Consider the following 25,609-nt stretch of genomic DNA (forward strand, 5'->3'; position numbering starts at 1 on the left):
CATCAGGTACTGTCACTGACACTGACAAAGCCCCATAAACACGATTATTTGTTTGGAACTGGGTGACGTAACACTGATGACACGCACCTCTTGGTTTGTTATGTCACTACCGTCACACTGTCTTGAACTGACTCTAACATGGATTGTATTCAGTTCGTTGTTAGACTTGTGTATATTTGGGTTCTTCACGCACCTTATGAATATTGGTGGTTACCTGTGCACACCTTTTGTTCAGCAGGTATTTTGATACCTGACCTGGGGTTACCCCCTTGTTTGTATTTTGTGTATCTTATACTCCCCCTCACCCCCTACCCTGCCTTTTTGTACGATGATTAAACACTGTTAATCTTATTGACCAATCACTGACAACCATCATTTCTGTACTTAATTAACTGTCATTTAAATATTAGACTATCAACATTGGAGGGTTAGAATGTTAGAACTTAACTGACATGTCCAGCACCACAGCTGTGTCGTCATCATGCCCACTGAACACTGAACTACTGTAACGGCCATTTGCTATACAGTTAGTGTTGTCATGTCACAGACACTCATTACGTCACTGGCTGCCACAATTGAGGTCCACTCAGCTCTGAGGTCGTGATGTATTAGTTACCTGGAGAAGACACGTGGACAGGACAACACGAACACGTCCTTGTAGCAGCATCCAGCCACACCTACCATGTAGGTAGGAAACACATTTCAAATACATGTACACACCTGACACACTGTGTGTACAGGCTAGTGCAACAGACGAACAGTCTCGGGGAGGGGGACACAAATGACCACTGTGACATGAACCAGGTGTACTGTACCTACAGTCGGGAGGGTGCGGAGCACATGGCGCCAGCCTCGTTGTGGAGACGTCTGTGGAGCAGGAAGTAGGACTCAGGCGTCCATGTGACGTATGGCCGACGAGTTATCTCCCGGTGTTCACTGAAACAGGGACAAGACCTTGGGTGACGTCACGCAGAAACGCGGCGACACAACGAGGCTTCATCGGGTTCAGACGAGGTTACCGCAGGTGGGGTTCAGAGGTCACGGGATGCATGTCTCACAGACACGATTGTCGACCTCCAAATATTGAGCAGGTCAGGAACTGGACCGTGTCTCTTGTTTTCCATACTCCATCCCCGCCTTCTGTCAATACTCTAGACCCTCGCAGCTCAGGGATGCTCCTCCTGACCCTCTGGTACAGTCCCTCTGTCATTTAAACATCGCGTGACAGGTTAAATCTGAGTCTGACACGGTCTGTGACACTGACACTCAATTTAGTTGTTGATTCTGGTCACTATTTTATGTTAGTGTCCCGATTAGACTATTTCATACTAGTATGTCACACATAGTATCACAGTGTTAACACACACATCAAATAACAAACAACACCTACACCACCTGTAGTACCAGTCCCCTGCTGTAGTGTCAAGTACGTATGTAGACTGTCAGTGACGTCACTCTCATCTCTCCTGTACTGTCAGAAGTATTTGTAGTGTCACTTGTACACACACTAACATGTCACATTTACAGTCTGCACCAACCTAAGTGTCATATACTGGCTGTGTACATGTCATAGTTACTCTGTAGTGCTGATGTATGTCACAGATACTGTCATGTCATATACTGGCTGTGTACATGTCATAGTTACTCTGTAGTACTGATGTATGTCACAGATACTGTCATGTCATATACTGGCTGTGTACATGTCATAGTTACTCTGTAGTGCTGATGTATGTCACAGATACTGCCATGTCATATACCGCCTGTATAAGTGTCATACTTACTGTCTGTATGTCATATACCCACCTCTACTGCCATGTCATACATATTGCCTGTACTTCATGTATGTTATATATATATACACTGCCTGAATATTGTCTGACGATATATCAACTGTCAGCACTGTCATATATATATATCCTCTGTACTGTCAGTGCTCGCCTGCATTGTGTCTGTGTAATTCTCTACACCTGTGCCGCAGATGGCTTTCTCTCTCTCACACACACTCACACACACACAAACACACACACTCGTCATTGTCATGCATTCACCTCCCAGACGGGGTCATGCATGTGTACTGTATCCATGACAACTGTTGTGACCTGCATACAATCATTTTGTTGTGATAAACATTTAAAGGGGTCTAAATCAGTATCTGAGCGTGAAAAGTAATATAAATTCTGTTCCTCCTTCTCTCTATGATAATGTGTGTGTAGCGCGCCCCTCGTGGCCTCCTGTGTATTTGGACTTGTTTACCTGACAAGCGAGGGTCTGACGTGTCCACCAAGACTAGACACAAGCCCGCAGCATGGTGTCACGTAGCATCACACACCAAACATGGAGGCTGGTAGTCATGTAGTCACGGGGGGTGCACTAGCTCACAGTTGTACCAGAACGCTTGGTATTTACGTCACTGCTCATCTCCCATTGGTCGAATAAAACGAGATTTACACAACGGCGTACCACTGACGTCACTGCCTTGCTAATGACGCACTTTTCTACGTCACAGCGCCGCCAGCTGTGCCCGTGGAGCGCCCCATTCTGTCGGAGATCGAGGCTGACTCGGTGCGCGTGTCCTGGCACCCCGTGTACTACCCGGTCAGCGCCACCTACAAGGACAGCAAGAAGCGGTACCGGGTGGAGATGCGCGAGCTGCCTCACGGCCACTGGCACCCGGTAGTGCACCAGACACCCCAGTGGCAGTACGAGGTTACCGGACTCCGGCCTGACAGCGACTACGCCTTCCGGGTCATCCTTGTGACAGACGATGGCACATCTCCTCCCTCCAACGCTGCCTACCTGTACAGAAAGCCAGGTAAGTGTACCAGACAGTCGGTTATTTGTGCAGAAGACCAGGTAAGTGCTGGGCACCTGCTCACTCGTATAAGTTACCAGTTAGACCAGGAACCAGGTAAATGTAGTGGGTGACGTCATTTTTATTCCACTACCTTGACTTCCGGCACAGGAGTGTTTTACTGTAGAGATCATCAGATCATCTGAACACCAAACTGTCAACACACAAGGAAATTAAAGTTCTTAACGTCCTCTCAGGTCTTGTTTATTCATCTCACTCTACCCGATATACCCGATATTTATGCGCCAGTCATCGCTTGTTTATTCATCTCACTCTACCCGACATTTGTGATCCAGTCATCCCCCGCGTGCCGCTGGAGATCCCCGAGCTTGCTGAAGTGAGCGACGACTCGGTGTTCCTGCGATGGAACCGGGTGGACATACCCGCCTTTGACACCGACGAGGAGCCGCTATCCTTCATGATAGAAGCTCAGAAGCTGCCCTCCTACGACTGGGAGCCTGTGGCCCGAGGGGTGAAGGACACCTCCTATCGGGTGACGGGGCTTCAGCCTCGCCAAGACTATGCTTTCCGTGTGCGGGCCGAGACTCCAGCAGGCATCACCACGCCCACCACCCCGGTACCTGTCTACAGACGACCAGGTCAGTACTCGGGGTAGCCTGTCTCACCTTACTTTCCCTCACCTGGTCTGTGGCAGGTCTGCAAAGCTTCTACACCAGCTGCAGACGACAGGCGACTTACTTGTACACTTGTACACTTACTGCTACACACACACACGAACTTGTATGACTGGACTGCTGGCAGACGATACTTTACAGTTAACTACTAAAACGAGGCTGGTGTGTACAATGCTTCCGGTTTAGCTTCTCATGATGAGTTCAGTCGATTTCAGACCTGGCGAGCTCATCACTTACTTCACAGTGAATGTTGGTGATTTCAGAGCGCGCTGGCGTGCCTATCAGTTACGTCACAGTGGATGACCGTGACGTGCCGCCGTACTCGGCGCGCCTGCGCTGGACACCTGTGTACGTGGGGCCGTACAGCTCGCCGGCCAGCACGTCCTACCAGGTAGAGGTGCGCGAGCCTCGCCAAGCCTCCTGGAGCACCGTGGTCAGTGACATCCGGGGCTCCGAGTACCTCGTGTCGGACCTCAGTCCCCGCAAGAGCTACATGTTCCGGGTGCGGGCCCGCTCACCGGCAGGCGACATCAGTGATCCCAGCATGCCCGTACCTTTCTACCCTCTTCACAGTGAGAATGATTTCATGTACAAGTGTTTTCTGAGAGAATATCTCAGATTATGTCACATGGCCTCTCCCTGACTCAGCTTTGTTGTAGTGGAGGTGTGAATGGTTCGTGATCACCTGTCAACTCAGTAAACGTTGTCGCCCTAACTACAGAACATAAACCTCCACAAACAAGGTGGATGTCCTTTGATGCTGAGATGTCTAAACGGGGGATGAGTATAGTCTGACTGTGGTCATAGTGAGTAGTGATGGTTGTGGTGAGTTGTGATGTACACGGTGTGTGTCTGTCTTCAGTGAGGCATTTCAGCAGACAGCCGGCCCCAGATGCTCTGGCAATCGTGGAGGATTACTCGCTGCCCAGTCGAGCTTACCTGGAGGCCCTGATCGTGAAAGGTTTGTGTTGAAGAGACTAAATACTCTAATTCTCTAAAGGAATTTCAGTTCATGAAAAAAACCACTATAATACAGCCGTAGGAAGATGGAAACATTTCTCACTTTATCATGACATGCGGCTAAAGCTGCCCTATGACCTTACAGTGCCACCGCGCATGCCGATCGAAAAGCCTGACCTCATCCTGGTCGACCCGCAGACCGTGCACCTGACGTGGAGCGCGGCGCGCGTGCCCAAGTCGACCAGCAGTCTGTCGCCCACCACCTACCGGGTGGAGGCCCGTGAGGACGGCACCGTCAACTGGGTTGAGCGGGTATCTGGCCTCAAGACGCTGGGCTGCGACATCCGGGGCCTCAAGCCTCACTTGGACTACGCCTTCCGAGTGCGAGCCGTCAACGACTTCGGCTGGAGCGAGCCCACCCTGCCCTCCTTCCTGCACCGACCGATAGGTAGGGCCGCTCACCTAGCATTCTCTTGGTGAGACACCTGTCATCCCCTCTTGTCATCCCCTCCTGTCAGTCCTCGTGCACACCGATAGATATGCTGGTAATCAAACTCCCATCGTGAACAGACTGACAGGTAATTGTGTCGTCTAGCACAGACTGATAGGTAATGATGGCTATCAAGGTACGGTGTACCAACATCACCAGGTGTACAAATCAGACGTGCAAGTATCTGCCTTGTTGTTGTATAGTTGTATAGAAATGACTTGAGCTTCATGCGAGAGACACACACCAGTCACGTGAACTGTTTTGTTTCCAGAGGTGACGTACGACGAGCCGCTGATAGCCTGGGACAGTTTCACCCCGACAGGTGGGTGGTCAGCAGCATAGTGGACTGTGATTGTGTAGATGTGTGAGAGATGTCAGTAGCTATGACACGTGACATCTGTCGTGACTGGATGTGGTGTGTGAATACATACGTAACTTAGACAAAGGTGACGTAACGATGTTGTGTGACGAACAGTGCCTCCTCTCGTGGCTCCCCGCCTCCCCATCGACTCCCCCCGCCTGATCCCCGTCACCAAGGACACGGTGCGGGTAGTGTGGCACCCGGCTAGGACCCCAGCCTACGCTCGCAAGTCGCCCATCACCTACGTGGTGGAGATGAAGGAGCCAACGGCCTCCTTGTGGCGCCCTCTGGCCTCCAGTCTACAGGACGTCAGCTATCAGGTCAGGGGTCATGGCTGGCACGTGTGTAACGTATGATGTTAGAGAATGTCTTGCCGTTAATACACTGGTACTGCTAGTGTACTGCTACCACACTTGTCTAGCCATTAATACACTAGTACTGCTAGTGTACTGCTATCACACACTTGTCTAGTACTGCTAATGTACTGCTATCACACACTTGTCTAGTACTGCTAGTGTACTGCTACCACACTTGTCTAGCCATTAATACACTAGTACTGCTAGTGTACTGCTATCACACACTTGTCTAGTACTGCTAATGTACTGCTATCACACACTTGTCTAGTACTGCTAATGTACTGCTATCACACACTTGTCTAGTACTGCTAGTGTACTGCTACCACACTTGTCTAGCCATTAATACACTAGTACTGCTAGTGTACTGCTATCACACACTTGTCTAGTACTGCTAATGTACTGCTATCACACACTTGTCTAGTACTGCTAATGTACTGCTATCACACACTTGTCTAGTACTGCTAATGTACTGCTATCACACACTTGTCTAGTACTGCTAATGTACTGCTATCACACACTTGTCTAGTACTGCTAGTGTACTGCTACCACACTTGTCTAGCCATTAATACACTAGTACTGCTAGTGTACTGCTATCACACACTTGTCTAGTACTGCTAATGTACTGCTATCACACACTTGTCTAGTACTGCTAGTGTACTGCTACCACACACTTGTCTTGCCATTAATACACTGGTACTGCTAGTGTACTGCTACCACACACTTGTCTAGTACTGCTAGTGTACTGCTACCACACACTTGTCTAGTACTGCTAGTGTACTGCTACCACACACTTGTCTAGTACTGCTAGTGTACTGCTATCACACACTTGTCTAGTACTGCTAGTGTACTGCTACCACACACTTGTCTAGTACTGCTAGTGTACTGCTATCACACACTTGTCTAGTACTGCTAGTGTACTGCTACCACACACTTGTCTAGTACTGCTAGTGTACTGCTACCACACACTTGTCTAGTACTGCTAGTGTACTGCTACCACACACTTGTCTAGTACTGCTAGTGTACTGCTACCACACACTTGTCTAGTACTGCTAGTGTACTGCTACCACACACTTGTCTAGTACTGCTAGTGTACTGCTACCACACACTTGTCTAGTACTGCTAGTGTACTGCTATCACACACTTGTCTAGTACTGCTAGTGTACTGCTACCACACACTTGTCTAGTACTGCTAGTGTACTGCTATCACACACTTGTCTAGTACTGCTAGTGTACTGCTACCACACACTTGTCTAGTACTGCTAGTGTACTGCTACCACACACTTGTCTAGTACTGCTAGTGTACTACCACACACATACACACCTATGTACAACATATTGTCTCTCCACTCTACACACATCTTCGCCCCGCCATGAGCTTGTTGACACATTATGTAAGTACTTTTAAGTTTCTGTAACATAAGCCTGGCTTTCAGTTGATTAAGTTAGTGATTCTTGAGTGAAAGTTGAAAACAACTTCTGCCGGTGGACAGGTGACGGGACTTGAGCCTCTCAGACCCTATTTGTTTCGGGTGAGAGCGGAGAGTGAGTTCGGAACCAGCGAGCCTACACTTCCTGCCGAGCTCGTGCGAGAAAAACGTAAGTCAGTGGGATGTAGGTGTAGATAGTAAAGGTAATGCTGGTAAATATTAGGTGTAAATATTAAACACGAGTCAACGATTGGTATGTAGGTGTAAATATTACAGGTAAGTCAATCATTTATATTTAGGTGCAAGTGTTGAAGGTGGTTGGTATTTAAGTGTAGATATTGTATATCATCATGCGATGTGAAGCTCACACCCAGTCTATCGATGATATACACTGTCTTGCATTTTGTGATAAAGAGATCGATTGATGATTAACACCGTAGATATTAAAGCTGTATTTGCAGACTATATATAAAACATGTGAAGTTGTTTTATGTGACGTTTTGCCGACACGTGCTTGGTACGTGCGTTGATGTGCGTGTATGCGTGTGTGCGTGTGTGACAGCCAAGGCCAGGTCACAGTCGGTGGACAGACAGACTCCACAGGACATGGACCTCGGGTCCAGGCGCGGGTCCTACATCGAGTCCATCACCTCTGGAGGTACGTGTGGAGATGCACAGACATGTCACATGGCACTTGTCACATGACACTTGATGTACAATAAAGCTCTGAGCAACTTACGGTAACAACAACTGCAGCTAAGCGTTCAGCTTGTAATGTCCGCCATTAAAATTACTGAGTGTAGTTTGAGAAAACATTTGGAGGCGAAAGGGACGAGGGTAAGACACGGTGAGCAGAACTCCTCCGCTGACAACCACAGTCAGGCTCCGTCACACCTCTACATGTTTCAGTGCCACCCAGGGTGCCGACAGGTAGGCCCTCCATTTTTAACATCACAGACACCTGCTGCACCCTCTCGTGGCCAGCCACCCGTCTCCCAGCCTACCTCAAGAACACAAAACTCGACTACGTCATCGAATTCCGAGAGGCATCGGGCCGACAGTGGAGCACCTTCGCTGAGAACGTCACCGACACCTCCTACCGGGTACGTGAGTGACGTGACATAGCAGCTGTGACGTACACCAGTTGATGTCGGGTCACTAACATGAGTCACACTCAGGCATTAGTCACGAATGACAGAGCCGTTTGTTGATGTTGCAGGTGACTAGACTAGAGCCAGACCAGGACTACATGTTCCGGGTTCGCGCTCACAACGCCTACGGCACGAGCGAGCCCACCCTGCCGGCCATGCTGGAGAGGGACAAGAGGAAGAGCGCCACCCCCCAGAGGCGGGGGAGCTCGGTAGAGAGGCGGTCACTGGACAAACGCAGCGCGGACCGCATGAGCAGCGAGCGACTCAGTGTGAGTCGACACAGTCTCGACCGCCGCTCACAGTCCGCACCTCGCCGCAAGGACGCCGCCAGGAAACCTGACACCGACGACGACAACTCCTCCAGCATGGCGCCTGATGAAACACGTGAGCTGACTGGCAACGACAGCTGTGTGTGAGGGAGGAGTGTGTGAGGGTTGAGTGTGAGTGAGAGATGAGTGTGAGTGAGAGATGAGTGCGTGTTAGTTCTGTGAGTGAAAGTTGAGTGTGAGTGAGACTTGACTTGGACTTCAGTTTACTGTGAGTGGAGTTGACAGGAAATTTCACTGGAAGTGAGGATTGACTGCCCGGGTCACAGTTCACAGTTTTAATGACAAACGTAATCAGACATCTTTCCCCATACAGCCATCAGTACAGCGGGGTCACATGACACCCACCTTGTGTGCGTGCACTGTTTTCACAAGAGCAGACTTGTTTGTCTGGTTCCAGCAATGGCGCCTGAGTTCTCTAAGGCAGACGGAGAGGACGTTCAACACGGGGTGGAATCCCACCCACTTACAGTAACTTTGCGGCTCCGCGGCTACCCACCTCCACAGATCACGTGGTACCACGAGGGTAAAGAGCTGGAGCTTGGGGATCGCATTGACAGCTACGTCACTCCTACAGGTGAGATCTCTCTTCATTGTGCGAGACAAGGCGAGAACACCCACTCTCCGGTCTCTAGGACCGCGTGGGTCACGTGACTAGACTAGCACACCTCTGCCAACATCCAGAATTTCTGGAATAGTTAGGGTTGGAACATTAGTACAGGTGGTGACGACACGTTGGTTATTTACTAACAGGTCAGGTGTTCCTGGAGTTCCTCAGCATGGGCTGGCAGGATGTTGGCGACTACAAGTGTGTGGCGAAGAACGACCTGGGCAAGGCAGTGAAGAACATCCGGATTGAAGTTGCAGGTGAGAGGAGCACACCTCCTGTCCTCGATCTTCCAGCTCCTTACTGTCTCCTTCCTCAGTCTGACGGCCATTAAGCACCTGTTAGTTGACAGTGTCCCCCACTGATAGACTCCAGGGTCCTTTACCTGCCTCGCGTGCACTGTCTGTCGCAGATCCTCCCACCTTCTTGGAGCCACTGCGAGACGTGCAGGTAGCAGAGCACAACCAGGCTTCACTCACTTGCCGGGTGGATGGCATCCCGTACCCGACCGTGAAATTTATGAAGGATTGGCGGCCGCTAACCGACACTTCACGGGTGAAGGTGACCAACGAGCTTGACCGCTGGAGCCTCACTTTCAAAGACACCCTGCCAACCGACAGCGGCACCTACATGTGTGTTGCTGAGAATGTCGCGGGCAAGGTCTTCTGCGCCGCCAAAGTCAGCGTGCAAGGTGAGGTGACACCTGGCCACCATCACAAGTGTTAACGGTAACCGTGAGAACTAGCAGCCACTGTCATGGCGTCTTGGCCTGTCCCTCAGCTCGGATAAATATTATCCTGTGTGTATGTGCGAGTGTGCGTGTGTGTTGTGTGTGCGCGAGTGTGTGTGTGTGTGAGTGAGAGAGAGTCGGTTTCACAAGGAGGGAGCATTGTTGTGCCTGATGACATGAACCAAGAGGTAGGAAGATCACGTGGTGCTTGTGTTGGGGTGTCGTGAGGACGAGATGAGTGAGGATAAAGCTCAGTGTCCTGTAATGTTTGCTTACATTGTAGCTCGCGCCTGTTAGATGACACGCCTTTGATTACTAGCATTACTATGATGATCTGTAATGTATAAATATAAACTTGTCACCTTTCAGATGACACGCCCACTGGTCTCGCTGTGGGGCTCAAGGGGGGCTGTCTTGAGGACAACTATTACGTGCTGCAGGAGCTGGGCAGGTGAGTCAGTAAACCTCTAGTTTACAGAGTGTGGGAAGAGCTAAACTAAGTGGAGATATCGAGAGTACAAAGCAAACGTGCACGTGAGGTGCGTGCCTAGAGCTTCTTTACGTTGATGTAACTGGAGTATCTCTCGACAGAGGGCGACACGGTCGCGTGCGGCGCGTGGTGGAGAAGGCTACAGGTCAAGAGTTCGCCGCCAAGTTCATCCAGGTGCGCGACGCAGCCGACAAGGAGTTCTTCCGCACGGAGCTGGAGGCGCTGCGGCGAGTGACGCACAGCAACGTCGTCCGCCTGCACGACGCCTACGAGACGCCGCGACAGCTGATCATCGTCATGGAGCTGTATCCATGGCAACGCACGAATATGCTGGGGCTTGGTGCATGATGTAGCGACACACTTGTCACAATCAGTGGCTAACGATGCATGGCACTGTCGGAATGTCACCACTGACTGACCTCTGACCTCGTCGCTTGCTGGCTAACACTAGTGATGACCGCATGGCCGCACACAAAGCTGAGAAATGTCAGACAAAACTTTGTAACGCCATTTTGTCTTTCTAGACATCTTTCTTTCCTGACAGCAGTGAGAGTAGTTTTATTTCTTAGGAACTCCATCCTCTGCCACAAATAGTCCTTCCTTACCAGATACTAACACGTGACTGACATCAGTAACCGACTGATGACACTCAGTAGTCGACTGATGACACTCAGTAGTCCGACTGATGACATTCAGTAACCGACTGATGACACTCAGTAGTCGATTGACGACAGTCAACAACTGATGACACTCCTCCGGGAAGTTCACAAAGGAGATGTGCACGAAGACTGTGGACTGTCTGTCTATCTCCGGGATGACTAACTCTGTTCGCAACAATCTGCATGACGACTGCATGCGTACCTCCTGCCAGATGTCCTGGTCCTTGTGTGCGTCACGTGACTAGTGACGTCACCGAGTTTAAAGTGCAGAAAGCAATGACCTTGACCGCTGAGTTTGCCGGGAGGCGAGTTGCTGGACCGCGTGGTCAGCTACGGCAACTGGACGGAGGGCCGGGCTGCGGGCGTGGTCAGGCAGCTGCTGGACATCCTGAAGACCGTCCACTCCAACAACATGGTGCACATGGACGTCAAGGTCTCACTTTCAGTGCTCGTGCGCATGCGTGTGCTGTGGTGGCAGACACGTGATGCTACACACTTGTGATGTGCAGGTAAACAAACAACACACTGACTTATTTATTGTGTGTGCAGCCATCCAACCTGCTTCTGGCTGGCGACAGCATCGACACCGTCAAGCTGATCGACTTTGGGTTGGCGAGGAGACTGACGCCCTCCCAGCAGACCTTGAACTACGGCACGCCAGGCTTTGCGTCTCCTGAGGTCATCGACTTGAAGCCCATCTCCCCAGCCTCCGACGTGTGGGGTGTGGGGGTGCTCAGCTACATCTTGTAAGTGCTGACAGTCAAAGGTCACGAGTGCTGCCTCACTTTTATTTCGGTTAGAACTGTAAAGTGCCTGTATAACAACGGACTCAGTCCACTCGGTATCGCCGTTAGCCATGGACGCTCCCAGGCCGTCATCCTGACCTACAGGGTCAGAGGTCTTACCGGGACTGGTAGCGTCCTTGACCTCCGCGACACGTTGACTGGGGGATGAGGATGGAGACAGCACACAGTCCTAACCCTAGTAAAACTAATTTTATCTTAGAAAACATTTCCAGGTGACTGACAAAGGAATAAGCATGACACTGGTTAGAGTGACCATGGACAGACACGTGAAAGGTTACAGGTCAACCAATGCAAGATGGCATGTCTTGACACGAGTGCTGTGTTCACTGTTCACTGACTAGTCTCTGTACACCACAGGCTGGCCGGCAGGTCGCCCTTCCACGCCAACACCGAGGCTGAGAGTCTGCGGAGGGCGCGGGACTGCCAGTGGTCATTCGACGATTGCAGTGGCTTCAAGGACGTGTCTGAGCATGCGCGGGACTTCATCTCGAAGATTCTTCGAAAGAATCCCGAGTAAGCTGCTAGTGTCAGTAGTAATAGTAGTGGTAGCATCAGTAGCGGTGGTTGCTAGTAGTAACAGGACAACAGTGGTAGAGGTTAGTAGTGGAAGCTGGTAGTAGTTTCTCACCAGCTCATCTCGCCTCCCTCGGAATTTCCTTTCTCGCCTCGTTAAGGTACCCGGAACGTGTTCAACAACTGTCAACTGGAGTTTGCTGGCCAACACGGGTATTGAACCAATAGATTATTAATTTCCTCACCTGTGAGTGCATCTTCAGGTGTGCTAGTTCTCACTCATATGAAGCTGTCTTTATTTGATTGTTTTGTCTTCATGTGCAAGACTTTTCTCTCGTGTGACGATAGCGTGTATCTCGTGACACTGCGTTACAGGGAGCGGCCAAGTGTGTCCGAGTGCTTGTCTCACCCCTGGCTGACCAGCGCCGACACCGGAGCCAAGGTGGACGTGACGCTCATCAAGTCTTTTCAAGACAGCGACAAGGCACAGGTACGCCTCTAGATACAGATACACCTGTACAGATACACCTGTACAAGGTGCAGGTAACGCCTCTAGATACAGATGCAGCCGCTAGTAAGTCCGCTACGGCGCTCGACGGTTTCTCGACGAACGTAGACCACGATAAATAAACAAGTTCATTAAAAAACAGAAACAAGTAAACAAACAATAAATAGGTAAATAAACACAATAAATTTAATAAAGAAGTAAATGTTGCAGAGGCGTGTGACTGCTGTGAGGAATGCGGCGAACGTGCGAAGCCTGCAGCGGCTACTGTCGGGGCCGGAAGTGACGGAGCGAGGGTTGCGACCCTCAGTTGACCCCAGCTCAGGCGCCGTCACCTTCCCCGAGGCCGAGGCATACGGCGAGTTTCTGGACTCAGAACCTTGGTGAGTGGTTCACACGCGCCACGTGCGCGAGCGACAGTAACAACTGCTTAGTGACGTGTCAACCCACAGTGCACGAAAGTCTTTTGCTTGTACCGAGGTTTCGGTGACACAACTGTACGAACGGTGACACTGTTAGACACGTCTGTCCACGTGCTGGACCAGTTCTCTGACAGCATCGACTCACCTGAACTCTTACAGGTGTCTGTCACAAACCCCTTGCGAGGTAGGCGATGTGTCAGAGTCAAGGTGCCAGTACTGACTACCTGTAGCTCGCTAGTGGAGCCTGTGGCTTGGCTGCTGATTTGAACCGGAAGGACTCCATTGCGATGTTTGTGATTGACAGGTACGACTGGCAGTCTCGTTACGGACAGGGCCTGGACCCAGACTCCGGTCCGCTACCCGCCAAAGACCCGGAGGAGATCCCACAATCACTGGCTAAGGAGCTTGAGTGGCTGGAGCAGCGGACACAGGCCCCCCCGTCACGTGGCCCTCCCCGGCAAGACAGCACCGACTCCAGACGCTCCTCCATCTCCGTGGACGGCGAAGGCACGTGACACTCAGCTCGTGATGTTGACTTTCAGATGATATGTAACCTTATGTCACGTTACACTAGCAGCACGTGTGACACCACAGGTCACGGTGTGTCGGTGTCCTGTAAGTAACGCATGAGTAATGGTCCTTGTCTGTGGTCCCCCTTATTGTAGTCCGCTTGACCTTGTTTACGATTAGAACTGGGTCACACAGCGCCAGGCAGGCGGTTGTTTACTCTCGGGTGAGGTGGTCAACCTCGCCAGGTTAACGACTGTTGATGTTTGTTTCGTCTCCAGCGGCGGCTTCCATCCCGTTGTTCCGCCAACGTCTGCATGACCTGACCTTTGAGACAGGGGACACCATCACCATGTACTGCGCGCTGGAGGGGGCGCCACCCTACTCCACGGTGTGGTACAAGAACGAAGAGCTGCTCACGGACGGCAACCGCGTGAAGCTGGCGTTGTACGACGACGGCCAGGCGACGCTCACCATCACCACGGCCAAGCCCTACGACGCGGGGCTGTACAAGTGCGTGGCCAGGAACAAGGCGGGCAGAGCCTCCAGTAGGATGCGCCTCCTGCTGGGAGGTAGGAGTCTCCTCCACCTGGTTATCTTGACCAGCGAGCTGCCTAGAAGCGCATGTCACATTGGAGAAGTTTGTTCAAACGTTACTGGCAGATAGTCAGCTCCCCAGCCTATGCTAGTACTTACCTCAGTAGAAACATTCCTTGTTTTCTACAAAGTGAAATTCCTGCCTTGTCCTACATCATAAGGGGGGATAACCCACGTGCTCGAGTTGACTTTTCCACGTGGCACGTAGGAATATTGTGTGGCTGGCATGTTCCCATGGATCCTGTTCACCAGCCATCGGGTAGCAGGGATGTCATGAGATATCCGTGTTAGGTCTCATCGTGTCTCATCATGTCTGCTCACCACCGCCATGTTTTCACGGGCTTTTCACCTGTCCCCCCAGATGTGCCCGAGAGGCCTGGCTGGCCGGTGGTGACGCAGATGGGCGCACAGGAGGCTGTGGTCATCTGGGAGGCGCCCGCTTTGACGGCAACTTCCCCATACAGGGCTACAGGGTGGACTACAAGGCTAGAGGTGAGAAGGGGCGGAGGTCACTCACTTTGGGTGACGGTGATGTGTCCTCTGTAAACATTTTGACGAGCGACTTTTACAGCAGACAGTGACCTGGACACGCATCGTCTGCAGTCTGTCTGTGATTTTTGCAGGAGACAGTCGCTGGACCACGGCGGTGTACACGCCCCTGGAAATCTGTCTCGTCTCGGGCTTGAAGCCAGACACACCCTACAGGTTCCGGGTGTCGGCCATTAACTTTCTGGGACGCGGACCATTCAGCTGGTCAACAGCGGAAGTCACTACTGCCAAGGAGGGTGAGTGGCATTCACCCTGACAGACAAAGGAAGTAATTGTCGTTGTTTATGATAAAGAATTGGGTGCCAGGGGTATTCTTGAATTTATTTTTTTACTTTTGCTGGAGAGAATGGGGGACTTCTGACAGATGTAACGATGATTGTTACTCATTATCAATGTCATCACATCAATGACTGGAATAGTCTTATAACCAAGACCAGATTCACTGCCATCAGAGAGAACTGTTGATGTCTCCATGTCCCCACACCACGTGACGTTCTGAAATGTGTGACATGTGACAGCAATGACAGCAGACAGCAGACGGCCGTGACAGTGTGCCACAGTCAGTGTAGAGACAATGTGACATCCACGATAAAGACAACCTGACATTTCAGGATCCATCGGAGAGATTACTTCTGGAGACCTAAGTCTCGCAGAGCTGAGAAGACAGCAGGAGAAGGGGAAAGAACTCCTGGAAAAGCCTCTCGAACCGGAAGCGACAGAAGAAGCCCTTGTGACAGAGGAAAAGGAGTTAACTCTACAGACAGCTCCCCCCGACACACAATATGTACTTGGAGACCTCTATGGAAGTAAGACTTTGTGTTGACATTCTTTATTACTTATTTACTTTTATGTGCTGGCTGCATTCTGCTTTGGTAGACCGTTCTGCTGCATTCTCTCCCTTTACCCCGCTGATGGCAGGTGCCAGTACCCCCAGTGTAAGCAGCAATGCCATTGGACGCGAGGTGTGAGGGAAACAAGAGTCGTGAGGGTGTGACAGTGCTTTTGTCTCACTTTCTTGTTTGAACCTTGAGGGTCTTGTGTTGGGCAGAGGCAGGTTTGGGGAGCTGAGAGAGTGCAGGGACAAGAAGACTTCCCAGCCTGCACTTGTCGAGATACTGCCCCCGGGCGAGGGCACGCGACAGTTTGACCTCCTGAGGTCACTTCGTCACGAGACGCTGCTCCAGCTGCTGGGCGCCTTCGCTCTTCCCGACCACGACTACCTGGTGTGGCAGGCTGTGTCCGGCCAGCATGCTCTGCAAAGGTTGTCACTCAGACGACGGTACACAGAGGAAAATGTGGCCTCCATCATCCGCCAGGTACTGCACTCTGTCATCGCCTGTCATCTCATCGTCGTTGTTGTCATTCTCATCCTCATTTTGATGATCGCTACCTCCCTTCCCTCCCAATATTTCCTTCTGTGTTGAAGTGAAAAAAGAAGCGCCAGACGAGGCGGCACAAGTGACAGGTGCCGCAACACCCGACATGACTGGCATGGGAGGTTTGTGTGTTGCAGGTGTTGTACGGACTGCAGTTCCTTCACCGCAGTCACGTGGTGCACCTCAACCTTCAGCCCGCCTCCCTGCTGCTGACCTCTCACCGAGGGCTGGACCTGAAGCTGTCAGACTTTTCTCTCTCACAGCAGCTGCCTGGCTCTGAGGGGCTGGTGGTTCCTCGTCGGGGCTATCCGGACTTCATGGGTCAGTCAAGGCAGTTGTTATGATGCTGGATGCACGCCAGTGCGTGTGATATTGTGATATTGTGATATTGTGTGATATTGTAGCATATTGTATGATATAATATTGTGACATTGTGTGACATTGTGTGATATATTGTGTGATATTGTGTGATATTGCCTCACGTGTTTCGCTAGATGTTCTCTCCACTCTACAAGAACACAGTAAGTGTGACGTAGTTGTTACCTATGCTGGCAGTTGTCTGACGTAGAATGTCTGTGGTTCCAGCACCGGAAGTGGTGACTAAAGAGCAGGCCAGCGGTGCGTCTGACGTATGGACTGTGGGGACACTGACCTTCTTACTGTGAGTGATGTGGAGAGACAGAGAGTGAGAGACAGAGAGCTTGTAGACCATGTGTGTCTTGCCACTCTACACACAATGTACACACTTGCAGGACGCTAGACCTCGTGTGTGTTTCACACCTACAGACATCCGTGTGTCACAAAGAATCTCAGTCACACGCACGCTACACACACACACACGGACAGACAGACAGACAGACAGTACGCATTCACATGAGCACGCATGAGGTCATTCAGTCACACACACACACAGATACATGTACACCCTTGCAAGTGCTTACAGTCAGTAGTCACATGACAGGCCCACACACGTGCTGACACCTGCCTGTGTGTGCAGACTGTCCGGCCTGTCACCATTCCGCGCGGCCAGTGACGTGGAGACGTTGGTCAACGTGGCGTACAGCCGCTACGACGTGGGCGACCTGCAGGACGGCGTGTCCAGCGAGGCCTTGAGGTTCCTCTACAAGACCATGAAACGCCTGTCCAGGTGAGTCACGTGCACACCTTGTACCATGTGACAGCCTGCTTCTCTTCCTGAAATGACGCGCACACACCTCCACTACGCATGCGCGCTGTCCTTTGCTTCCTGCCTACGCTATTTCCTGTATACGAGGTTTCCTTCTCTGTAAACTTTCAAAGTTTCATAGAAAGTGTGTCCACAGACAAGGTTTGATAGGCTGTGAATGTCCAGTACATCAGGTTTGAGTAGTTGACAGACGTGGTTAGTGTTGCTGCTCACCTTGTACCTCACTTTGTTTACCTGTCACCTGCACGTTGACAACCTGTCTTTGATGCCGCGCCCTCCAGGAACCGGGCGAGTGTCCAGGACTGCCTGGACCACAAGTGGCTGCAGCTGTCGGACAGTATGACCAAGGCACGTGACGCCGTCCTGCTCCGCAGCAACCGCCTCCGCAACTTTGTCCTCGACTACGACCGCCGCCGTCAAGACCCCGACTTCCGCTACGATTTCGACGACATAGTGCTGCCCCCTGGTTTGGCTGCCTCCGTGGTGAGTAGTTGCTTGTAGCTGCTGTTAGAGTAATGTGCTGTGATGTAACTAAACCAACATCACAAACTGTGGGGTAACTAACGCGAAATGTTGCTAGGTGACGTAAGCTGAGGTCATGTGACATCACTAACGTGGCGTCACAACAAAAGTGTAGTCCATGTGCTTTCTTAAGATGCTGTGTTTTGTGAGGCTGTCTGTACCACATCTAATGTAATTAACGCATTAACAATATTACAATGATAGAATTAATATGAATAACATGGAGACTAATAATAGAAGTATCATCATCAATACTAATATGACGTCACATGTGCCTGTGGCACTGTGTACTGTGTCGCATGGCTTGTAGAGACTACACGGCACACGTCCTGATAGTCTGTGAGTAGTTCTTTATTGCTGTATCTGAAGTAGTGTTTACAATGTTCATGTACAGTCTCAGGCGTTGACTATTGCTGGGATAGCGAGGGCAGAGGTCGATGACTGCCAAACGCGCCCTGCAGACCAAGACCCGGATGTTTCTATGTCTGCTGACGTAGCTCAAGACAAAGACAGAACCATGGAGTGGATTTCGCAGTCGCTAACTGAAGGGTCGGAGTCCCAGGTAGTTGTAGTTTCTATGGAGACCGATGAAGACAACTTCGGAGCAGGAAGACTGAGCTCTGACGTGGTGGCGGACGACGTGGAGGCCGACCAGGTGTTGCTGGCGCTGCCCGAGACGTCTGCCGAGGTGGTCGTGACCCAAGCAGTCCAGATGAGGCCGTTCGTGGAGTTTGCAGACGAAGCAGTAGATTTTGTGATCCCCTCGCAGGCAGGGACGAATGACTTCGAGTTCACCTGGACAGGGTCAGAAGGTAAGGACGACGAAATGACCCCGACAGAGGGCGCTCAGGTGGACTCGGAGCTGGTGACCAGTTTTTGGATCGCGAGTTCTGAGGGAGAAGAAGCGAGCGCTTGAAGAGAATGTTTCTGCAGTTGCGAAGGAAGCAGAAGAGGTTACAGAAGCTGTCTTTGCTGTGTTTGATGGAGGAGTAGAGGGAGGAGCGCTCAGCTGTGACGTCTCGGAACAGGTCGAGTGACATCACACTGGGGACAGGGTACATAGCCCTTTGTTGCCGTGCTTTGCCGTGGTGAATGCACGAGACTTGCTCAGCGACTCTAGTCCCTGTCCGACTCCGCGTCCTCTGCATGTCCACAGGCCTCACGTGACTGCTGCAAACTTTGTGACAGATTCACTATTTTTTGTTGTCACAGGCGTGATTTCAGTTCACCCTCACTTTTCTGCCTCTATTTTGCGTTTGTTTGCTCTCTTTGAGTATTTATTTCCGACACCAGATCCCTCAACCTGCCTGAAGGTGGGATAAGAAACTTTTTGTGAGTTCGCACCTCTCGCACCAGTGAGTCTTGAAAACACGTTTTGAATTTCAGTTTATTTTTAGTCACGAGGTAGGCTTGTTTGCCGGAACAGCCTTGTAGATGTCTGATCTTGTTTTCACACACACATTTTGAATTATTTTTCTTTAGCTTTTTCTGTCATTATTTTTCTTCTGTTGCTGGGATTTAAGTTTTATTTGAAGTTCGGTTTTTGCACAACCTCCGATTTTCTTTTCTGATCCATCTTTTTGATTGACTTCTGCTTGCCGCAGTGTGCGTACACGTGTTGGCTGCCGAGCTTGAGAGCAGCGGAATGAAATTTGAAACTTGACTATTTTTATTTGAATGATTTTACGGAATGTTAATTTTAGACTTACTGTGTGAGTGAATATTTTATGATAAGCAAACACCTGTCTGACAGGATGTCGACATTGTAACTAATGTTCATCCTCCATCTGCTAGCAGTGAAGAATAAAACATTAACATTAATGTGAAAGTTAAATTTAAATCTATTTGTAATTATAAAACCTCTTTTTGTTGAACATGTTTGGAGAAAAAGTTTGAAGTCACCCAGAGAAAACGTTAATGACGACGAACGAAGTGAAGAGAAGACGATGAGTCCGGCGACTGGACACGTGACAAGCGACAGGTAGCAGACAGACACCAGGTGAGGAGGAGCCTGTGGAAACTGACTGGACTTTTTCTTTCTGTCTTGCAGTGAAAGACTAGAGACCTCTGGTGGTGCTGTGCCCCTACACTACAGTCTTTCCCTGAGAAAAGGTGTCCGGGACCCTGGTGGCTACAGACCTCCCCGCGACTGTAAACTATTGTACATAGGCATGCAACTACCACTAGCTTAGAACTGGGGTGGACCCTCGGGACGAACTGTTGGCGGTAAAGAGAATGAAGAAATAAGTCGTACCTAGTTTTGTATACAATGTAAAACTTATTTATTTTAGAGGAGGACACTATACCTGATGCAATGTGGACTGTAAAGTCGACGGCTAATGAGGACTAGGAGTGAACAGGATTTTTGTTTTATAGAAAGACAGAATACTCATGGAGTCTGCCTAAAGCAGGGTTCAGACAATCGTAGTAAGTTTAATGAAGGCTGGTGTAAAAGAGAAAGTATCCTTATTTATTTTATATTATCTTAACCTTAGCATGATACACGTGATACCCAGAAAATCTGTAGCACACGATTTAGGGTAGGTGCCTGCCTTTGTGGGCAGTTTGTTGACATTTCAGTAAATGTTTATAGTAGTAATTACATCGCTGTCACGTGGTGTGGGGTGGCCTCAAGTGTAGTGGAGAACATCGTCGCCATCTTGTGCCTGATGGAAACAGACGACCACAGCTGCCAGCAGTACAGCAGTACATCAGTACAGTCTATCATCAGGACAGTCTGCCTCAGACGAGGGCGTTAGAGAGGTTTTTGTCAAGGACGGTAACCACGTGGTCTGTGTTATAGCCCCCCCCCTCACACCCCCCAGTGGGTTTTGGCCGATGATTGTTGTTTTCCAACTGTGGCTCGGGTTACACGGTTGGCTGAACTTTACCAGGGTTTCGATTCCCATGTTTCCCGGATTGTTTCCTCAAAAACGAACGGAAGCAACCACGGATGGCACTTGGTCTGATCATAAAGCTGATTTCCTTCAACAGTTGATCATCTTCCTGTCGTTTGTGGCGGGTACGTGCGTGTGTGTGTGGGGTGGGTGTGAGTATGTGTGTGTGTGGGGGGGGTGTAGGGGTGTGCGTGCGTTATGAAGATGTAAGTGTTGTGGCAGGTAACTCTAGAAATCTCTTTCTCTCTTTCACACGGACAGGTCACACATTTGTGGATGTGGTGAAACTTGGCTAGTTACCTGGAAATACGCGCAGTTTGCTAGGTGCACCTACTCAGTCCCGAACATCACCCGATCATGCCAGTGGATGCGATCCAACCACGTGTCAAAATCGGACTTTAGCCCGGTGTTGACAAACATTCTTGAGACCACAAGACGGTTTGCACAGGAGAACGAAAACCAAAGACACCCACAAGACACAGAGACAAACTATTTTGGTTGTCTTTTAATTAAATTGTGGTCCACGTGTCCTTGCTTGTGGTGAATGGCGATCCTCCTGCCTGTGGATGCTCTACGGCTGATGGTGAAATTTATATCTCACCCTGCTTTGAAAGGCTCGCCTACCATTCAAATAAATAATTTCTTTCAGTTTCTCTTTCTCACACACACAAGCACACACACACAGAGCTGAATACAGAGCCACTTTAGCAAGCTTTTTATGAGGGGTTGGCTGGAGAGGCTCGAAGAAAAGGTTATTCTGCAAATGTTCAGGTCAGCACTTGTCCTCACCCAACAAATGGCAGGTTCCTGTTGAAGATGAGGAATTTCCCGTACACCCATGAGATGTAGTGCAGGACATCTGTGTACACACCCGGGCGTCTGGCCTCGCCACACCCGCTTCCCCAGCTCGACACACCTGTCACAAAGATTGGTGAGCAGTCACGTGGCAGTACATGGGGTATCCAAGCTGTTTGGCACTGAAGCGTGTTAACAGTTCACCTGTCTTCTACTGAGACAATGTAACAACAAATTAAATGTGTTAGTAGTCAGGGCAACATAAAGGATTCTGTGAGTTTGACTAGTGTTATTGGATGGAGAGACTAGCAGAGCTGTGTAGAGAGAGACTGACAAGACTGTAAACAATAGTTTGGCAGACTGACAAGACTGTAAACAATAATTTGCAGACTGACAAGACTGTAAACAATAATTTGCAGACTGACAAGACTGTAAACAATAATTTGCAGACTGACAAGACTGTAAACAATAATTTGCAGACTGACAAGACTGTAAACAATAATTTGCAGACTGACAAGACTGTAAACAAGAGGCCGCTCACCGTACACATAAAACAGTCCGTCCGTGTGTTTGGTCACCAGACCCGAGCCGCTGTCGCCCTGAAACATACCAAGCGCTCAAACCGTGTGACAAACCGGGGTGAGCAGAGTTCAGTCAGTGTAATAAACCAGAGTGAGTGGAGGTGAGGGTGAGAGGAGGCGAGAAAGGAGGATAAACTGGAAAAACAAGTTAGATAATGTTACATCGACTATAGTGGTAGGCATGAGTAGACAAAGTGTATTTGGCACAGTGAGCAGCAAGAAATGAACAGTAAATGCGTGAGACAATCGGGAAGAGAAGTGAGAAGTGAGAGGGGGAGGCGCGCAGTGCCGCCATGTTGGTGTGTGATGGCGGTGCACGTGGCGCCCTCACCGTGCAGGCGTCAGGACCGCCGTTGACGTAGCCTGCGCAGAAGGTGCCGGCAGGTGAGAAGTCGACACCGTGAAAGTCCTGGCGAGCACACACCTCGTCCTCTATCACAGGTACCCGCATGTAGTTCAGCACCTCGTCTGTACCCGTACCTGCACATCGTCAACATTGTATTTTACACCTCGACGTGTGCCGCTCTACCAGCTTGTAGCACGTGATATCCTCCACTGCTGTAACAGCCTACTTGTAACATCTTACACTACTGTAACACCCTACTTGTAACATCCTACACTTCTGTAGCACCACACACTACTGTAACATCCTACACTGCTGTAACACCCCACTTGTAACATCTTACACTACTGTAACATCCTACACTGTAACATCCTACACTACTGTAACATCTACACTGCTGTAACATCCCACTTGTAACATCTTACACTACTGCTGTAACACCCACTTGTAACATCCCACACTACTGTAACAGCTTACACTGCTGTAACATCCTACACCACTGTAACACCCACTTGTAACATCCTGCCCTGTTACACTGTATCACGATGTAACATTCTACTTACAGGTATACTGCATTACACTTGTAACTTGTCCGAGTATTTTACAAGTAGAGTAGAGTATTACATATGCACCACCGTATTTTATTTATTTATTTATATTTGTGGCTGAGTGACGTCTCAGTCTGTTCTGTTATCCGCGTCTTGTAACTCACACCCATCACACACTGCTTCTCTCACACAGATCATCTACACGTTTAGACGACTGCTTACCTGGACGCTACACACAACTCACCCAAGGTGTCTCCAAAGCCCGCCAGGTAGCACAGGGTACCTGCAGGTAGAGTGTGGGTAGAGGCAGGAAAGCACACGGGCCTGACGGTGGGAGTCTGCAGGGTGAAGGGCGTCTTGACTCTGACGAGGGCGATGTCGTTCTCGTAGCTGCTGGCGTTGAAACCCTCGTGCATGATGATCTGGTCGATGAAAGTCATCTGCTGCCAGGACTCGTACTCCAGAAGTTTGCTCTTACCCGCCATGATGTAGTACAGGCTGGCCTGGGGGTGTCTGCTCTCACGCACCCGACACACCAAACAATAAACAGTAGAGGTGAGACTGGGTCCATGAACATCGACACACGAGGTAAATAAACAGTAGAGGCGAGCCTGGGTCCATGAAGCAAGAATGAGGGAATAAAATGTTTAAACACTAAATATTACCTGAAGGTTAACTTAAATATTTACAAAGCTGTAAAGCTGACCCCGGGGACTCTAACATCTCACCCCACCCCCAACGACCTGAAAAGATTGACCTTTACTTTTTTACAAGGCACGCAGCGGTGTTCACACTGACATCAGGACACTTCAAGACGCTCACCGGTCTGCTCGGGTTGGGGGGACAACAAGGGTGACACCGTGAATCCCCCTCCCCCAGGAGTTTGAGGAGTGAGTTCACTTACCCGTGGAAGCAGTGAGCGGCGGTGATGACGAGGTGTTCTGTCAGGATGGCGCCGCCACACACAATGTTGTTGGTGAGCCAGTCATGTATCGCCACCTGCACATGTAACCACGTGTCACCGTTGTATATTTAACCTGTCTCACCTGTACAGGTAAACATTACCGCCTGTACGTGACCTATCATACATCACCACTGTACTACAATGTGTACAACAGCAACAACCGTAGTCAGTCACGTGGAGTGTGAGGGCAGGTAACTCACTGTCCATGGGAAATATTCGGCTGAAGTCACGTGACCCCCGACTACTCGAGGAAAGACGCTGGCAGACGTCACAGAAGCCGCGGGGTTGCCACACGGTGACGTCAGCAGTGACGACAGCGGGCGACTCACTGAAAACATTCCGCAAACAATCAGCAACTGTCTTGACTCATGTTGCACACTAATGTAAACACTCACTTCACTCACCGTCCCCCAAATATTCCTCGCGACCCCCAGGAGAGGACTGGCCGCTGCTCTGTCCCATGTGCTGTGTCACTAACAACATTTTGAATGACTTTAATTTGAACATTTGCTGTCACAGACAACTGTCACGTGTGTGTGGTTCACTGGTCAACCTTATCGCAGACTGACATAGTCTTTCGTTCGTCTGTGCCAGAGATAAGACCCTCGAGACTCCGTCTGCTCGAGCCCCTGTCTTTGTAACGGCTGCTCTGAATTCTCCACCACACGTTTCCAGATAAAAGTGGGGACATTTCTGGGTCATTTTGTTTGTTGTCACAGTCTGGGGACGTCCTACACAATGGCAACTGTCAGAAACATGATAAAAACAACATAAACAAAGGTATGAGCAACACTCACATAGCAAGTGCAGGAGACAGACGGACAGCGGGCTCCAGGTCCTCATGGCTGCTGTCAGCTCTGATGGTCAAGATCCTCACTAGTCACGTGTCACTTCCGTTGTCATGGCAACGGGGTGCTAGCTGACTCTGCGGCCTATATTTTTAACGAATGACTCATGCGGATGTTTGTTTTTATATTCTATATATAAATATATATATTTTGCTTCGACTATCCCAAAGTTTGACGGTTACTGATAAGTTCACAGAATTTTACCTTCAGAGATAAAGTCAGCAGCAAGGTGAGTGGAGTTTGTACACGTCAGCACACCTAGTCACTGTGTGCAGTACACAACAACTGTCCTTACAGACGAGGGGACATCAGTGTGTACAGGGCGACATGAACTTATATATGAACTCTGGAATAGCCCAGGTCGTAGTCAGATTAACGGGCTTGAGGTATGGATTACGGGAGATAATAATGAAAGATTTAATGAGAGGCGTTATTGACTTGCAAGATCAATGAGTAATAATATTTAATTACTTCAGAGGAGCAAAAAAGGTAGAGGACCTACAGCAGAGCCCGGAGGCAGTTTTGAATGGAAGGATTCAGATTCGCTAAAACACCTCTACCACATGTAAATATAGACCGTACTTCAAACATCAATAATAATAATAAA

At 49.9% G+C, this 25,609-nt stretch overlaps 2 protein-coding genes across 3 annotated transcripts in view; one reads left to right on the forward strand and one right to left on the reverse strand.

Moving 5' to 3' along the window:
• Window positions 1-21,022, forward strand: part of LOC112576342 (muscle M-line assembly protein unc-89-like) — a 59,950-nt gene extending 38,928 nt beyond the window's left edge. Inside the window, 34 exon segments of the mRNA XM_025258712.1 lie at window positions 2,507-2,812; window positions 3,148-3,450; window positions 3,750-4,058; window positions 4,349-4,447; window positions 4,592-4,894; window positions 5,208-5,258; window positions 5,412-5,617; window positions 7,144-7,249; window positions 7,643-7,738; window positions 7,990-8,183; window positions 8,300-8,615; window positions 8,958-9,134; window positions 9,311-9,424; window positions 9,577-9,855; window positions 10,264-10,345; window positions 10,486-10,689; window positions 11,338-11,476; window positions 11,593-11,789; window positions 12,207-12,362; window positions 12,738-12,852; window positions 13,081-13,250; window positions 13,594-13,796; window positions 14,078-14,368; window positions 14,755-14,832; window positions 14,835-14,885; window positions 15,017-15,185; window positions 15,554-15,748; window positions 15,991-16,258; window positions 16,456-16,639; window positions 16,904-16,979; window positions 17,316-17,465; window positions 17,786-17,987; window positions 18,421-19,081; window positions 20,077-21,022. Of these exon segments, the coding sequence (XP_025114497.1) occupies window positions 2,507-2,812; window positions 3,148-3,450; window positions 3,750-4,058; window positions 4,349-4,447; window positions 4,592-4,894; window positions 5,208-5,258; window positions 5,412-5,617; window positions 7,144-7,249; window positions 7,643-7,738; window positions 7,990-8,183; window positions 8,300-8,615; window positions 8,958-9,134; window positions 9,311-9,424; window positions 9,577-9,855; window positions 10,264-10,345; window positions 10,486-10,689; window positions 11,338-11,476; window positions 11,593-11,789; window positions 12,207-12,362; window positions 12,738-12,852; window positions 13,081-13,250; window positions 13,594-13,796; window positions 14,078-14,368; window positions 14,755-14,832; window positions 14,835-14,885; window positions 15,017-15,185; window positions 15,554-15,748; window positions 15,991-16,258; window positions 16,456-16,639; window positions 16,904-16,979; window positions 17,316-17,465; window positions 17,786-17,987; window positions 18,421-18,942 (6,311 nt within the window). The 3' untranslated portion in view covers window positions 18,943-19,081; window positions 20,077-21,022.
• A 391-nt stretch (window positions 21,023-21,413) lies between these two features.
• Window positions 21,414-25,355, reverse strand: LOC112559378 (transmembrane protease serine 3-like). Of its 2 annotated transcripts, XM_025230580.1 has the most exons (9): window positions 25,207-25,355; window positions 24,952-25,086; window positions 24,355-24,482; window positions 24,095-24,189; window positions 23,435-23,703; window positions 22,631-22,779; window positions 22,260-22,317; window positions 21,713-21,839; window positions 21,414-21,543 (listed from the first exon to the last, which is right to left on the reverse strand). In XM_025230580.1, the coding sequence occupies exons 2-9, from the start codon at window positions 24,995-24,997 to the stop codon at window positions 21,495-21,497; spliced, it is 921 nt and encodes a 306-aa protein (XP_025086365.1). In that variant the 5' UTR covers window positions 24,998-25,086; window positions 25,207-25,355; the 3' UTR covers window positions 21,414-21,494. The 2 variants fall into 2 exon arrangements, with proteins under 2 accessions (XP_025086365.1, XP_025086355.1); XM_025230570.1 differs by having other exon boundaries at window positions 24,952-25,317.
• Window positions 25,356-25,609: the final 254 nt, after the last annotated feature.

The sequence above is a fragment of the Pomacea canaliculata genome, linkage group LG1 (genome assembly GCF_003073045.1).
Source record: "Pomacea canaliculata isolate SZHN2017 linkage group LG1, ASM307304v1, whole genome shotgun sequence".
Classification (NCBI taxonomy): domain Eukaryota; kingdom Metazoa; phylum Mollusca; class Gastropoda; order Architaenioglossa; family Ampullariidae; genus Pomacea; species Pomacea canaliculata.

Bases quoted from the DNA above. Each gene is read 5' to 3' on its own strand.
- LOC112559378 (XM_025230580.1), bottom strand. From the start codon at position 24,997: ATGAGGACCTGGAGCCCGCTGTCCGTCTGTCTCCTGCACTTGCTAT. The intron at 23,704-24,094 runs GTAAGTGAACTC...GCGTGAGAGCAG, and splicing joins GCCGCTCACTGCTTCCACGG to ACACCCCCAGGCCAGCCTGT. The intron at 21,840-22,259 runs GTGAGCGGCCTC...TCTTTGTGACAG, and splicing joins CGGACTGTTTTATGTGTACG to GTGTGTCGAGCTGGGGAAGC.